This window comes from Crotalus tigris, unplaced genomic scaffold (assembly GCF_016545835.1).
Source record: "Crotalus tigris isolate CLP2741 ecotype Arizona unplaced genomic scaffold, ASM1654583v1 scf7180000019228.606590, whole genome shotgun sequence".
Lineage (NCBI taxonomy): Eukaryota > Metazoa > Chordata > Lepidosauria > Squamata > Viperidae > Crotalus > Crotalus tigris.
This window is the reverse complement of record NW_024097446.1, coordinates 545,736-559,055: the sequence shown is the minus strand read 5'-3', so window position 1 is coordinate 559,055 and position 13,320 is coordinate 545,736. Positions and strand designations below refer to the sequence as shown.

Sequence of the window (13,320 nt, the reverse complement as noted above, 5' to 3'; positions counted from 1 at the left end):
GTTAGGAAATGTAAAGTTCCTGAAAAACAGGTTCATTTAGAATTATTATGCTTTCTGAAATACCTTATATGACCATTTCTAAATCATGTGTACAACACTAGCATACACAGATAACATTGTGAAACTTAAGAGATTAATTTGGATATTTGGCATACATTTTTATTGGTAGCTCTCTTTTGCAACAAGTACTTCATTGCATATTAAAAAAATTAAGGAATTGCTTACTGCAGGTAGATATTTATACATTGACTACATTAATTTTTGTCCACTGAAGAATTAAAAAGGTGTTGACCAAATAATATTTACATGCCTGCAGGAGACTAAGTCAAATTTAGCTATGAACTAGAAAAAAATGGAGGATAAAATGCAAATGTTACAAAGTCCATATTCTGGTGTAACTCAATAATGAGTCTAGAGTGTCTAGTAAATTGATGTCATGTCAGAAAACCTGGTAAAGCCAAATCTTACAATTTTGGGAACAAAGAACACAGCTTCTTGTACAATAGTTTATTCAGCTGGAACTGGCAACAAATAGTATAATGGAAACATACAATTTTAATAAATGTAGGTAACATTCCAACTTGCTGGCTAGACTGACACTAACTAGCCACAGAGGGTATTGTATTTTGGAATAGAATAACTGTCAATTTCTGACTTTCTCATGTTCACATTAATTTGTGAACAAGTAGTATTGCTTTCAATCTGGATGTGTTTGAGTGGGACAAAGCATTTTCAGCTGACTATCTGTTCTCCTCCCTCATAATTTTTGGACCATGGTCCTATTCAGGTAAGTAATGTCCAAGGAACTAAATTAGATTTTATTCTTTGACTTCAATTTAGAATTGTATGTTTGAATAGTAACTCTTAAATAATAGTTGAATTCAACAAGAGTTGAATAATAACTTTGATTTCTTTGTTAAAAAATGTTTTATACTTAGTGGTATTGTTTTGAAAAAAAGAATATATCACTAAGGTCTTTGTCCTATGCAGGCTCTGTAGTTTCACAAATATTATAATCTTTGGATTTTTAATAAGTATTTCTAGATTTTGATCAAGAAAATCCAAAGTATCTTTTAACTTTTTCTCCCAGGCTGTGCTAGAGGGAGTAATCTTTTAGACTACTCAGCTGACAGAATAGGATTGTCAGAAACTTTAGGTGATACTTAACAATCTGTATTGAATTACCATGTTTCCCTGAAATAAGACCTACCCCGAAAATAAGTCCTAGTTTTAGGGTGAGGCACACACCTAAAAATCAAGCTAGGGTGGGGGGGGTGCAGCTGCCTCACGTGCCCTGCACCTACTTACCTTGCTGCCAGCCGGTCCACTTCTGCGACATCTTCTGCAGCCAGGCCTGCATTTCTCAGTCACAGGCCTTTCCAGAAGGCCACTTTAGCCAATTCAATCCATAGCTCAGTTCTGCAAGACCTCTGCCGAGAACTGAGCTATGGATTCAATCCCTAGCTTGGTACTCGGTTGTATAGGCCTTCTGGAAAGGCCTGATTGCAAAATAGAGGCCAGAATGCAGCTGCAGAATGAAGCTGCTCCTTTGGCTCCTTCGGCTGGGTGGGACTGTTGGTGCCGGAGGTGAATATAAAAGACATCCTACAAAAATAAGACCTGACGCCTCTTTTGGAGGCAAAAAAAAAAAAAAAGACCCGGTCTTATTTTCGGGGAAACACGGGTATTAATAAAATAATTTTTAATTTATTTTACAAAAGAATGAATGTCAGCAACCCTCAGTTTATTAAAATTCCTACAAATACATAAATCTGCTTTTAGTGACATATGTTTGTAATTCCCAGTACTTTTTCAACATTAACACTATAGTCCTAACTGGGAAACTCAGTGAGAATTATTTCTGTATAAAGAGATCTGGGATTGACCAAGTACATACTTTGACCATCTGGATTTAACAGTGGCTGATTCCAACTTCCACTTAAAGAAGAATTATTATGATAGTTTGAAATTACCTGGTATTTAGACTGAATGGCAGACCATTACATCCTGGCTGGATAGTTCAGCCACTAACTAATAGGGTTATCTTTTGAACTTTAGCTTAGCAGTAATGGAAAAGATTATTAAACTGGCAACCTAATTTAGCCCAATGTGCTTACCATAGAACAGTGTTTCCCAAACTTGACAATTTTAAGGCATGAGGACTTCAACTCCCAGAATTCCACAGCCAGCGTTGCTGGCTGTGGAATTCTGGGAGTTGAAGTCCACATGCCTTAAAATTGTCAAGTTTGGGAAACACTGCCATAGAATATGATGATGAGGGATTCAGTAACAGAAAATAAATTAAGCATGCAACTCATGTGAACCACAGATCAGTCAAAACTGTGTGCTGCTGCATTATGGACTACTTGAAACCAGATGGTCTTCAAGAGCAATCTCCTATGGAGCATGTTGAAGTAATCCAAACTGGAGGTGACTAAAGCATGAATGACTGTGAGCAAGGCCTCTTGGTCCAGGAATGAACACAAATGGAGCACCTGACCTCCCTGACCACAGCTGCCTCCTGATCTTGTAACTGGAGCCACAACTCTAGGAGGCCCCTCAAATTCCAAAGCAGGTCTGTCCAGATAGGTGTTACCCTGTCCAAAATCTGAGATGTCAACTCTCCTGACCCCAGATGGCCAGAAACCTTCAACCTCTCCACCTTGCTTTTGTTGATTCATAGCCAGTTTCTCCCCATACAGGGTCTTACAGCTTCGACTCCTGGAGCTGGCATCTAAACAGCATCACTTTCCCAGCAAGGGGTAGAAATGTATAATTGGTCATCACTAGCATACTGAAGATAGGACAACATAAAAATGGGGTTTCAAATTCCAGTGAAGATGTGAACTGAAGCCTTGTCTCCTTTGTTAGGCTGTTGGGAGCAAAAGGCAGGCAGTCTGTGGCAGAAGCCCTGACTGGTGTCTTTAGGATAGGCAGGTGGTATCTCCTCAGTATCAGGAAGAAGATGATGCAGTGCCTTGTGAGAGGATTGTTTCAGGGTAAGGCAAAGCCCTGGTGCAACTACCTTGTCTTTGGCCCTGGGAAACAGAGAATAACTATCCATTATTTCACCAGGAATCTTCCTGCTACATAGACAGATGTGACCTTCTGCCATTTTTTAGGCGTTCAGTTGTGGCCTCCACCAAGCAAAGATTGTTATAGTTGGCTAGGATACATTGGTCCTTCTTCCCATCCTGACTTGAGTAGTTGCCAGGGAAGGGAAAGCAGAGGGGGAAAAGTGAGGAATTGATTTTGCTTATTTTGTTTTGTTTGTTTGGAGCACCAGCCAGCAAGCCTACAGTAATTTACTTTTTTCCCCCAACACAACCCTACAGTGAGATAGAAACAAGACTTGGGGGTGGGGGATGTTTTGCCACATACACATACACAAACCTAAGTTTTCTTTTTGTCTTTTCAGGGCTTTAGATTTCAAACAAATTAAGCCCTCTTTGGAGTTCACTTTGAGTTCTATTTTATGTTTGAACTGTCTTCATTTAGTGACCGTTCAAAGTTACAAAGGCACTGAAAAAATAACTTATGACCGTCTTTCACACTTAACAACTGTTACAGCATCCCCACTGTTACATGATCAAAATTCAGACACTTGGCAACTGACTCATATTTATAATAGTTGCCATGTCCTGGGATCATGTGATTAATTTTTGTGACCTTCTGTCAAGCAAAGTCAATGGGGAAGCCAGATTCACTTAACAATCGTGCTATTAATTTAACATCTGCAGTGATTCACTTAACAACTGTGACAAGAATGCTTGTAAAATGGGGTAAAACTCAACAACAACAGAAATGGTGGGCTCAATAGTAAGTCAAGGACTACCTGTATAAACAGGAAAAAAAGCTTTTGAATTTACCAGACCTGTACCATCCTGTAGAACAGTGTTTCCCAACCTTAGGAAACACTGTTTTAGAATAAATTTGTGATGATAGATGCAGCAGATTAAATTATGCTGAAATCTTGAATTAGGCCTTGTGCCCCCAGTTTCAGCTTGCAAATCTGTGTGATCCAGTCCTGATTGTCTTAGCAGTTTTGACTACAGCGCCTTGTTATATTAGGTTTTGATTTGAGTTAATAAGTATGTCAAGTTCTTGTTTTTATTCCGTAAATCTCTGTTTCTCAACCTCAGCAAGTTTAAGATGTATGGACTTCAACTCCCACAATTCCTTAGTCAGCAGAGTTGCCATGGTTGACAAACACTGCTAATTAAAAGGGGCTGGAATAGGCCTTTATCATTTTATACTCAATAAAGGTTACATAAAAACAAGTGTTTTACAGCAACAAAACCCCAAATTGGATAGATGTTGTTTCCTTCTTTCTAGATGTTTTTAATAATCTAAACTGCACAGAATTATTGGGAGTTAATTGAAGTTGGATGACGTAATAATTATTTAGAATTTAAAACTGTATTTTAAATAATGGAAAAAAGATGTTTCCATTTCTGTTACTGAAATAACCATAACATTAAATATTTATTTTTGAATGTTTTATATAGCTGCTGTATTCAGCATATGACTATAAATATAAGCAGGATAATTTTATAGATAAATGCTAACCGTTGCCAGAAACATTGAATGCAAATATTCTTTTTGAATAAAAATCCAATCTGTATAAAGCTATTTTTGTTTCCAGAGTAGCTTTCATGAATTTTGTATTGGCTTATTAGCAGTTTTGTTTACTATGTTGCTTTTGTGAGGATCAGAACTCTTAGAATGAGCAAGAGTGAAAGTGAATTTTTGTGGAACAAAGTTTTCTGAGTTTTCATTAACAAGATTTGTTAAGAAATCCATTAATGTGGGTTTGCTTAGAGAAGATTAGAATTTGATTAAACAAATAAAAGATCAAAGGCGAACTCACATTAAGAGAATTTACGGGGTTTTAGTAGAATTGAACTCAGAAGCAGAGTTAGTTAAAGAATGTATGATTAAATGGACACAAAACTTTGGTGAACTGGTACTATTAGATACCTGGGAAATTATTTGGGTGAGGAACGTTAAATTTACGCAAGCCCAAAATTTAAGGGAGAACTTTTATAAAATGTTTTATAGATGGCATCTTGATCCACAAAAAATGTCTCATATGTATCCTGATCTACAGCCTAAATGTTGGAGATGTGGAAGTTTGGATGCTACATACTATCATATTTGGTGGTCGTGTAAAAATATAAAAGCTTTTTGGATTAAGATATGGTGGAATATTCAAAGAATTTTTAGAAGGAGGGTAAAATTTACCCCACAATTGTTTTTATTAGGTATTGATACTAAAGATATCACATTGATGTTAAATTTAATCACAGCTGCAAGGTTGTTAGTAGCACAATGTTGGAAGAAGGAATCTTTGCCTACTTTGCAAGAGTGGCTTTTTAAAGTTTCTTATCTGGCGGAAATGGCAAAGATTTCGGCTTTCCTGAAGGATCAATCTCAAGAGAAGTATGTTGTGGTATGGAGGAAATGGATAGATTTTATACAACACAAGATGGATATTAAAAAATATTATTTAACTTTTTAATAACTTATATTGAAAAGCCAATTTTCTTGAAAAGCCAAATATTTTTTATTATTATTATTATTATTTTCTTCTTTCCTCTTTTCTATTTCTTTTTTTATATATATTTTATCTTTAATTATTTTATAACTTGTTTAAGTAATGTATTTAGATTTGTTTATAGTTTTATAACTTATATTGAAAAGTTAATTTCTTTTTCATGTTTTTTATGTATTTCCTTTTTTTTTCCCTTTCTGGTATTTATGTCTTTTTTTTTACATATATATTGTTGTCAATTATTTTGTAATTCGTTTAAGTAATGTATCTAGATTTATTTATATTTTATATTTTTCTTAAGATTTTTTGAAGAAACTCTAATTAAGCCTATATCCAGCTCTGGGATAGTCGGGGAAGGGAAGGGGAGGGTTGGGGAGGGATGGGGAAAATTGTTTTGTTTTTGTATTGCAAAATCTTAAAAATTTTCAATAAATATGCATTAGGTCATTCAAAAAAAAAAAAAAAAAGGAGGGAACATAAGAAGGCAAATTAAAAAAAAAAGCAGAGCCGAAAGCTGATGAATCGCTAAATATTCACTTCTTCCCATTTCCCCTCTTTTGCAAGTGTGCAAACGGTTGTTTAAAAGAAATCCATTAAGACAAAAGATAAGCACCTGGATGAATACCTTTGGGTTCAAATGGGAAAGTTATTATATACGGATAGTTCAGTATCATCAATTCATTGCTTTGCCACCCCATCCCTTTGGTGAGAAGTGACAGGCCTGTCTCTTCAGAGAAGCTGAGCCTACCTGCATCTTGATAATGTATAAATATTAACCAAAGCAGAATGAATAAAAAAGAAACAATAGTATAAAATAGAAGAAAATTATTGCACATATCTGTCTATTTTATGGATATATTGGGGCTTTGGAGTCAGTGCTGACTCCTGGCAACTGCCTGGACAAGTTCCTGCAGTTTTCTTGGCAAGATTTAAGAAATAGCTTGCCATTGCTTGCTTCCTAGGACTAAAATAAATTGATTGGCCCAAGGTTTGTGCCTAGGTAGGACTAGAACTGTAGGAGTCTTCTGATTTCTAGCCTGATGCTTTAATCACTAAACTGGCTCTCATGTCATGAATAGTCTGTATCTGATTGGAAGCAAAAGGAAGAATAGCTAGTAAAGAAAATGAAGGCAGTTTAAAAAAAATGCAATATCTAGTTGAAATAAAGTAATGCTGGAAATGTAAAATTGTTGATTTTTAAGTCAGTTTCCCCAAAAAGTGGTTCCTTTAAATGTACCGCAAATTAAAACACAAAGACTCACTTGAATGAAGCTCAACTCCTGGTGACTAAAATGTATTCTGTGTATTTTGAATATAGTCTGTCCATCCAAATAAATGATTAAACATATTTTTCTGGTTAAAACATTTTTAGGTTTGACCACACGGGGGAGATGCTGCTTCATAAAAACAGATTTTGTTAATATAATTTGTTCTATCTTGAACTGTTCTTCTAGAGATGAATTATTTTCTAGTATTATTGCTAAATTTGGAATTTTCTGTATTATTTAGATAGCTAGCACTCCATTCATCATGAAAAAATGCAGTGTTTTGGAATTGCTTTTTAGATTAAAAATAGTTTATGAAGGAGTAATAAATTCTTGGCTCTGTCAAAGGTTGATCAACACTTTCGAAAAATCAGTGACTTTTGTGCTTATTGCCACAAAAAGTTTGTCCAGAGTTTGAAACATATATTTTTATATACAGCTTACATTACTTGTGCATCCAGCACACAACTGTTCTCACAAATGTTTTCCCATGGTGTCCCTACTCATCAAAAATATGGATTACTTGATGATTTCTCAAGACTTTTTGAGTATTTTCACCTATTTTATGAAAGAAAAATTGAACTTGTCATGTTGTGTGAGACGGTCTTTATATATTCTTTCTGAAAATCTTTTAAAAATCTATAATTTATTTTACCCCTTCAGAGTCTTTTGATCTGAATGGGCTATAAGTTTGTACTGTGAAAATAAATCAGTAAGCGCTCTCTGTATAAAAGTAAATTAGGTCTGATCCCTGGTTGAAAAGAATGACTTCTTTGACCTGGTGGGCTGAGCTGTTAGCAAAGAAAATAACTAAAAGAAATGTAGCACTACAGGTAGCCCTTCACATATGAGTGTAATTACGCCTGTAATTACATTTGTTAAGTCATCCTAATCATGAAGTGGGTCACTATATGCCTACATCCAATTTTACGACCTTTTTTTTGGTGGTCATGAAGTGAGTCACCATGGTCATTAAGTGAATTCATTGTCCACAATGAATTGTCAGAAACTGGACGTAAATGCCAGTTTCCAGCAAAAAAATAAATAAATTATAACTTGTGACTGCTGGATCCTGCAAATGTCTGAAAATGGTGGCTGGTTGCTGAGCACCCAAAATGGGAGGGCCTTTCCAGCCATCAAATTTCAAAACTGGGTCATAAGTATGTCACAACTTTAAATGGTTGTAGGTAATCAATTGTAAGTTGAGGGCTACCTGAACTCTGGTATTCATTAAAATAGCCAGAGTTTTTTCAGGTTTCCATGTGAGTCTTAAAAAAAATAATAATACTTGTTTGAAGAAGCCACTCATTAAAATTAATGAAACTGATAAATCACTTTGAATACAGGAAATGGTATTTAGTACTTAGAGCAGTTGATTGGATAAGCTAAATTGCTTAATATCTGCACAGCTGCTGTAAGAATAAAGAGACCTCTTCAGATAGCAGTTTGTGGAAAGAGACCCCAATATTAACAGTATGTTCAATATAAACTCTGAGAAAGATTCAGTTCAGTTATCTGCAGGATGGCAACTATTTATACTATTGTCACACCTTCATAGGAGATGCTAGCATGCCTGTCACTTGGCCTCACCAACCTGAAGCCTGAAATTCACACATTCATTACAGCATCTGGAAATTGAGTTATAACAACTGGATCTCTTTTCTTGTTGATTTGAAATATTTTACTGCTTATTCAAATAGCTTCTTCAGTCTTCTAATATGCTTGAGTAAGCATTGAAACATTTCAAATCAACTAGAAAAGAAATCTAGTTGCCATCACTCAACTTCCAGACAATGCTACTTGGAGAACTATGAATCTTCATTGACATTCATTACAGCATGAAATCTTCACTATACCAGTGAGGCAATGCCCGAATGGTCACTGAAGACTGCAGAGAATGACAGCTATTTTATCTAAGTACTAGTTGGACTCAATTTCTCTGTCTCTGTTTGTCTTTTTTACATCTGTCACAGTGAATGATCTTGGAGGTGACATCAAGGGACATGGAAAGAGTTCTTCAGCTGCTGACAAAGTTGTACAAGAAATACGAGCCAAAGGTGGAAAAGCAGTAGCTAATTATGGTAAGTTTCTCCACTCCATTCAAGTAAAAATATCTGCAGATAAATTTTAGCGGTAATTCTACAATGGTGCATGCTACAGATCTGGAGAAAAGCATCTGCCATTCTATCATTGAGATGATTGTTGTAAATGATAATCAAGACAAAATCAGAAAGTTCCTTGAAGTTTTAAATGATTGTCCCATGCTAAATTATTCCAGTCAATAGAAAGTTGTCATTCCACCACTCGGAAAAAGATCTGATGTGCCTTGAATTGCATGATGTTTAATGCATTCAAAGACTGTGATTGCAAATCCATTTTAGATATATACTGTATAACAGTGGCCCCCATCATTTTGTGCACCAGGGGCCAGTTCGGTGGAGAGAGGTTTTTCCATGGACCAGAGGGGGTGTGGTTTTGTGTGCTGCCTGCATCCCGCAGATGGGGCTTCACTTGTTTGCGTGGCCTGGTTTCTGGCATGCTGCAGCCCAATGCTGGTCCACTGACCAGGGGATGGTGACCCCTGCTGTATAGTATTGAGCCATGATCCATAATTCCGTTCATTTTAAAGTGAGGTTCACTGCCCATTAAATTCTTATTCATACGTTGTGGTGTTTGGTTTTGAAACATATACTATATAGATGCATTATGTGAAATAAAATCCAGGTAAAACTGATATCCCTATTTTAAAAGCCTGGGGATCTTTGGGGAAGAATAGTATATTCTTTAATTTGTATATATTTATTATACTTCCCAGAGGTTTTTTTGGTTAAAGAAATAATAGTGCACACTTAAACTTAGCACACGATAAATATACTATGCAAGTGAATTATTTGTTATAATTCCTCTATGAATATTATGTGCCACTGTATAATGTGTGATGTTGAAAAATTTATTTTGTCATTTAAAGGTAACCGCATTCTCCTAATTTCATATTCAAGCTTATCCACGTGTCATTTACAATCCTTGTTTTTCTGACCATAAGAAAACTTGGATACAAACAATCATTTGCAGATTTATTGCATCTAGTGCTACTATAAGCAGACCCATGTACCTATTTTTGTAGTCATTCCTGAAAGGCATCTCTTTGTGTAGGATATTTTGGGGAGACAGGGACATAACTGGGAAGTGAGGATACTGGCTTTTATGCCTAAACCTAAATTCTCCCACTCATAAAAAAGAACATTTAGAATCCAATTCAGTATTTCTTTCCCATGTGGAACCTGTTTTTCTAACCATAGCTACCCACTTTTGTTAGTTGTACCTCAGGGAATTATGAATACAGCTGAAAGATTTCAATAGCTGCAGTCATAGGAACAACTTCTGTCTTTATCTGTCATGAATTTGCTATCATTGGTTAGTGCATACCAATGAATAACTTGCTTATGAAAGAAAATATTTGTACAGAATATTCCCTCAAGATTACATTCTATTACCATTTCATGTTCCCTTCCATTGTGCTAGGATCTCCGTCATTTCAATAGATTCTGATCTCTGTGTTTCTTTCCTGCTGTTTTTTTACTCAGATTCAGTGGAAGCCGGTGAAAAGATTGTGCAAGCCGCTCTGGATGCTTTTGGAAAAATAGGTATATTTCAAATAGAGGCATAGTTTGTGGGATTAGATAGCTGGACTCCTTACCATTATTCTGTATTATTTCATGAAAAAATGGAGCAACAATGGAAACAAATCAAAAATAAAGAATCCTCATAAGAATTTTTACTTTTTCACTGTAAGTTACACACATGCAAAAACTGTTATGATTATTCTTTTAGATAAGATCTTTTTTCCCACTAGCAGCACTGCATATTTATGCTAAATGGAATGGTGGCCTGAAACGTGAACTTGCTGTACCAGCAAATAGTTATTATAATATGCATCAGCATGTTCCTTTTTCCTTATTTTACAAATGTTACTTCATAGAGATACAGAAATGCATTTGAATTACAATGAGGCTGTTAAACTTGTTTAACTTATTGCAGAAAGCAAGCAAATGACTGCCTGCTACACTTGCCCAGAATTTTGAAACCATTAAATTCATTCTACAAAAAGTACAGAGGGTCCCTTTCTATATCTGAGTTCATTTTTACTGCTTAAGAGATTATCATACTTTAGTCTTACAGGCAGTGTCAAAGGTGTTTGCCAGTCTTTTACAACCACAATAATTCTAAAAATCTATTTCTTTTATCGATTTTGGTAAGGACAAAATTAAATGCAAATAGCATGTTAATCAATGTTATCCTTCATGTCAGAAGCAAGAATATAACTAACTTTGTTACTTAATCATTTTTATGGATTTTTAATTTACAGATATACTGATCAATAATGCTGGGTAAGTTGATCTGAATGTTATTTTCTTCTTTTTCCAATACACTGGAATATTTTTGATTCACTTTATGATCATTTTCCTCTTCTTTTTTCCCTTTTGACATGTAGGATCTTGAGGGACCGTTCATTTTCTAGGATCAGTGATGAAGACTGGGGTAAGTTGATTATGTACCACAGTCCATTTTTTAAATAAACATATTATGTTCTTAATGTATTTAATGAATACATATATTCAATGTTGAATTGTTTCTAGATATAATTCACAAAGTTCATTTGAGGGGTTCCTTTCTGGTAACCCGAGCTGCATGGAACCATATGAAAAATCAGAAATTTGGAAGGTAAGTAGACATGTTTGGTCACCAAATGTATATACTGATCAGTCCAAGACTGTCTAGATTAGTCACAGAAAAAGTGGCTGGTGATTATACTGTGTAAAAATTTATTTCCCATAAAATCTTCATCATGTAAAACTATATCTGAAGTATACCCCTTATTTTCTAAAAGCAACTAAACAGTGATATATATCAGAATATTATTAGATTTCTTTTTAACAAAAAGCAACAATATAATTACTAATATAAACAGTGCTAAAGAAACTGCATTCTTTATAATCATTCCCACGGTCATAAAAAACTTCATTTCCCATGTTGTAGCTGCTGCAACTGAATCTGGAAATTTTGCCTAAGATTTCTAACTGCATCCTAAAGTTGGGATAGTGGACAAGAAGCTTCCATGGATAGTTTCTTACTGGGTATTGCAATAGGTTAAAAAAGCAGTACGAGGTCTGCCAGAATGGTATCATTCACAATAGTATTTAATTGGAAGCCCAGAGCACAACCCATTATGTTCTTTTATGACACCATGGAAATTATGATTAGCTATGGCTGAAATCCACAAGTTGGAGATGATGGCAATGGAGATGCTGGATTCTGGAAGTGCTACCCATGTTTTCCCAAAAATAAAACCTAGCTTGATTTTTATGTTTGTGCCTAATATAAGTCCTACCCCGAAAATAAACCCTAGTTAAGACTCCGCCCACTCAGTCCCACCGTATGGTTGTACAAGGGGGGGCGAGGTGCACACATAAAAATCAAGCACACCTGTTTACCTCAGGGCCATTGCAGCCAGGCCTCCCACAGCTTGACACCTGCTTCGCCTTGTGGCAGCGGCAACAGCAGGCCTGTCTACTACTTCTGGTTGCTGGCAGCTGCTCGTGGTAGGAGATCAGATGCTGCATCGCGCCGGTGCTGCCGCTCTTGGCAGGCCATCTGTGTCTCAATGGTGCCGCCACTCATGGCAGGAGGCCATGTACATTGCGCCAGTGCCACCACTCACACATGCCACGGCACGTGCCACATGGCTTCCTGCCATGAGTTGGGCACCAGCAAGACGTACCAGATGACCTCCAGCCATGAGTAGTTGCAGAAGTCAGGCAGTGGCGCAAGTGGTGTCGGGCTGTGGGAGGCCTGGCTGTGGCGGTCCTGAGGTAAGAGGGTAAGACATTCGCCCAAAATAAGACCTAGTGCCTCTTTTGGAGGCAAAAAAAAAAGAGACCGGGTCTTATTTTCAGGGAAATGCATTATATATGATACACATTGGAAACTGTTTTTAAGTAGTTTTTTTTTTCCATTAGCCCCAAAGCCAAAACATTGCTAACTAGCATTTCACCCAAACAGTAAGAATAGCTCTCAATAAAGACTGAGAGTTACTCCTGCTGTTTGTGGGAAATGCTAGTTCTCTGAATAATTTGACTGCTTTAAATTTTGAAAGATTCAATTTAAAATTGAATATCTTTTCAGGAAAAGAGGCTTTTTCCAATTGCATCCATGTCATTGATTGCACTTAATCACATTTAAATAGGATAAGTTTAGAAATAATCACATTACAAAATAGTTGTTTACTCTGCATTTTTGCTTATTCCTTTTGTAAACTGTTTTCTGTAAGTTATCACTAAATAAAGAATGTGACTTTTTTTCTTGCAACTCTTTGATGTTGTTTTCTTCTACATTATCAACAGCATGTTCTGAAAGCAAATTTATTTGCAATAAAGCTCTGTGACTTAACTAGGGCCTATGTCTATATTCAGTAGTTATGAAATATAACCTTTGTAGTCACTC

The 13,320-nt window shown here is 35.9% G+C and overlaps 1 protein-coding gene across 2 annotated transcripts in view; it reads left to right on the top strand.

Moving 5' to 3' along the window:
• The window catches only part of HSD17B4 (hydroxysteroid 17-beta dehydrogenase 4), a 64,752-nt gene that overhangs the window by 3,967 nt on the left and 47,465 nt on the right, over positions 1–13,320 (top strand). For both annotated transcript variants that reach the window (XM_039361264.1, XM_039361263.1), the window contains 5 exons: positions 8,793–8,900; positions 10,404–10,463; positions 11,186–11,207; positions 11,312–11,358; positions 11,457–11,541. In XM_039361264.1, the coding sequence (XP_039217198.1) occupies positions 8,793–8,900; positions 10,404–10,463; positions 11,186–11,207; positions 11,312–11,358; positions 11,457–11,541 (322 nt within the window). The remainder of the gene's footprint in view (positions 1–8,792; positions 8,901–10,403; positions 10,464–11,185; positions 11,208–11,311; positions 11,359–11,456; positions 11,542–13,320) is intronic.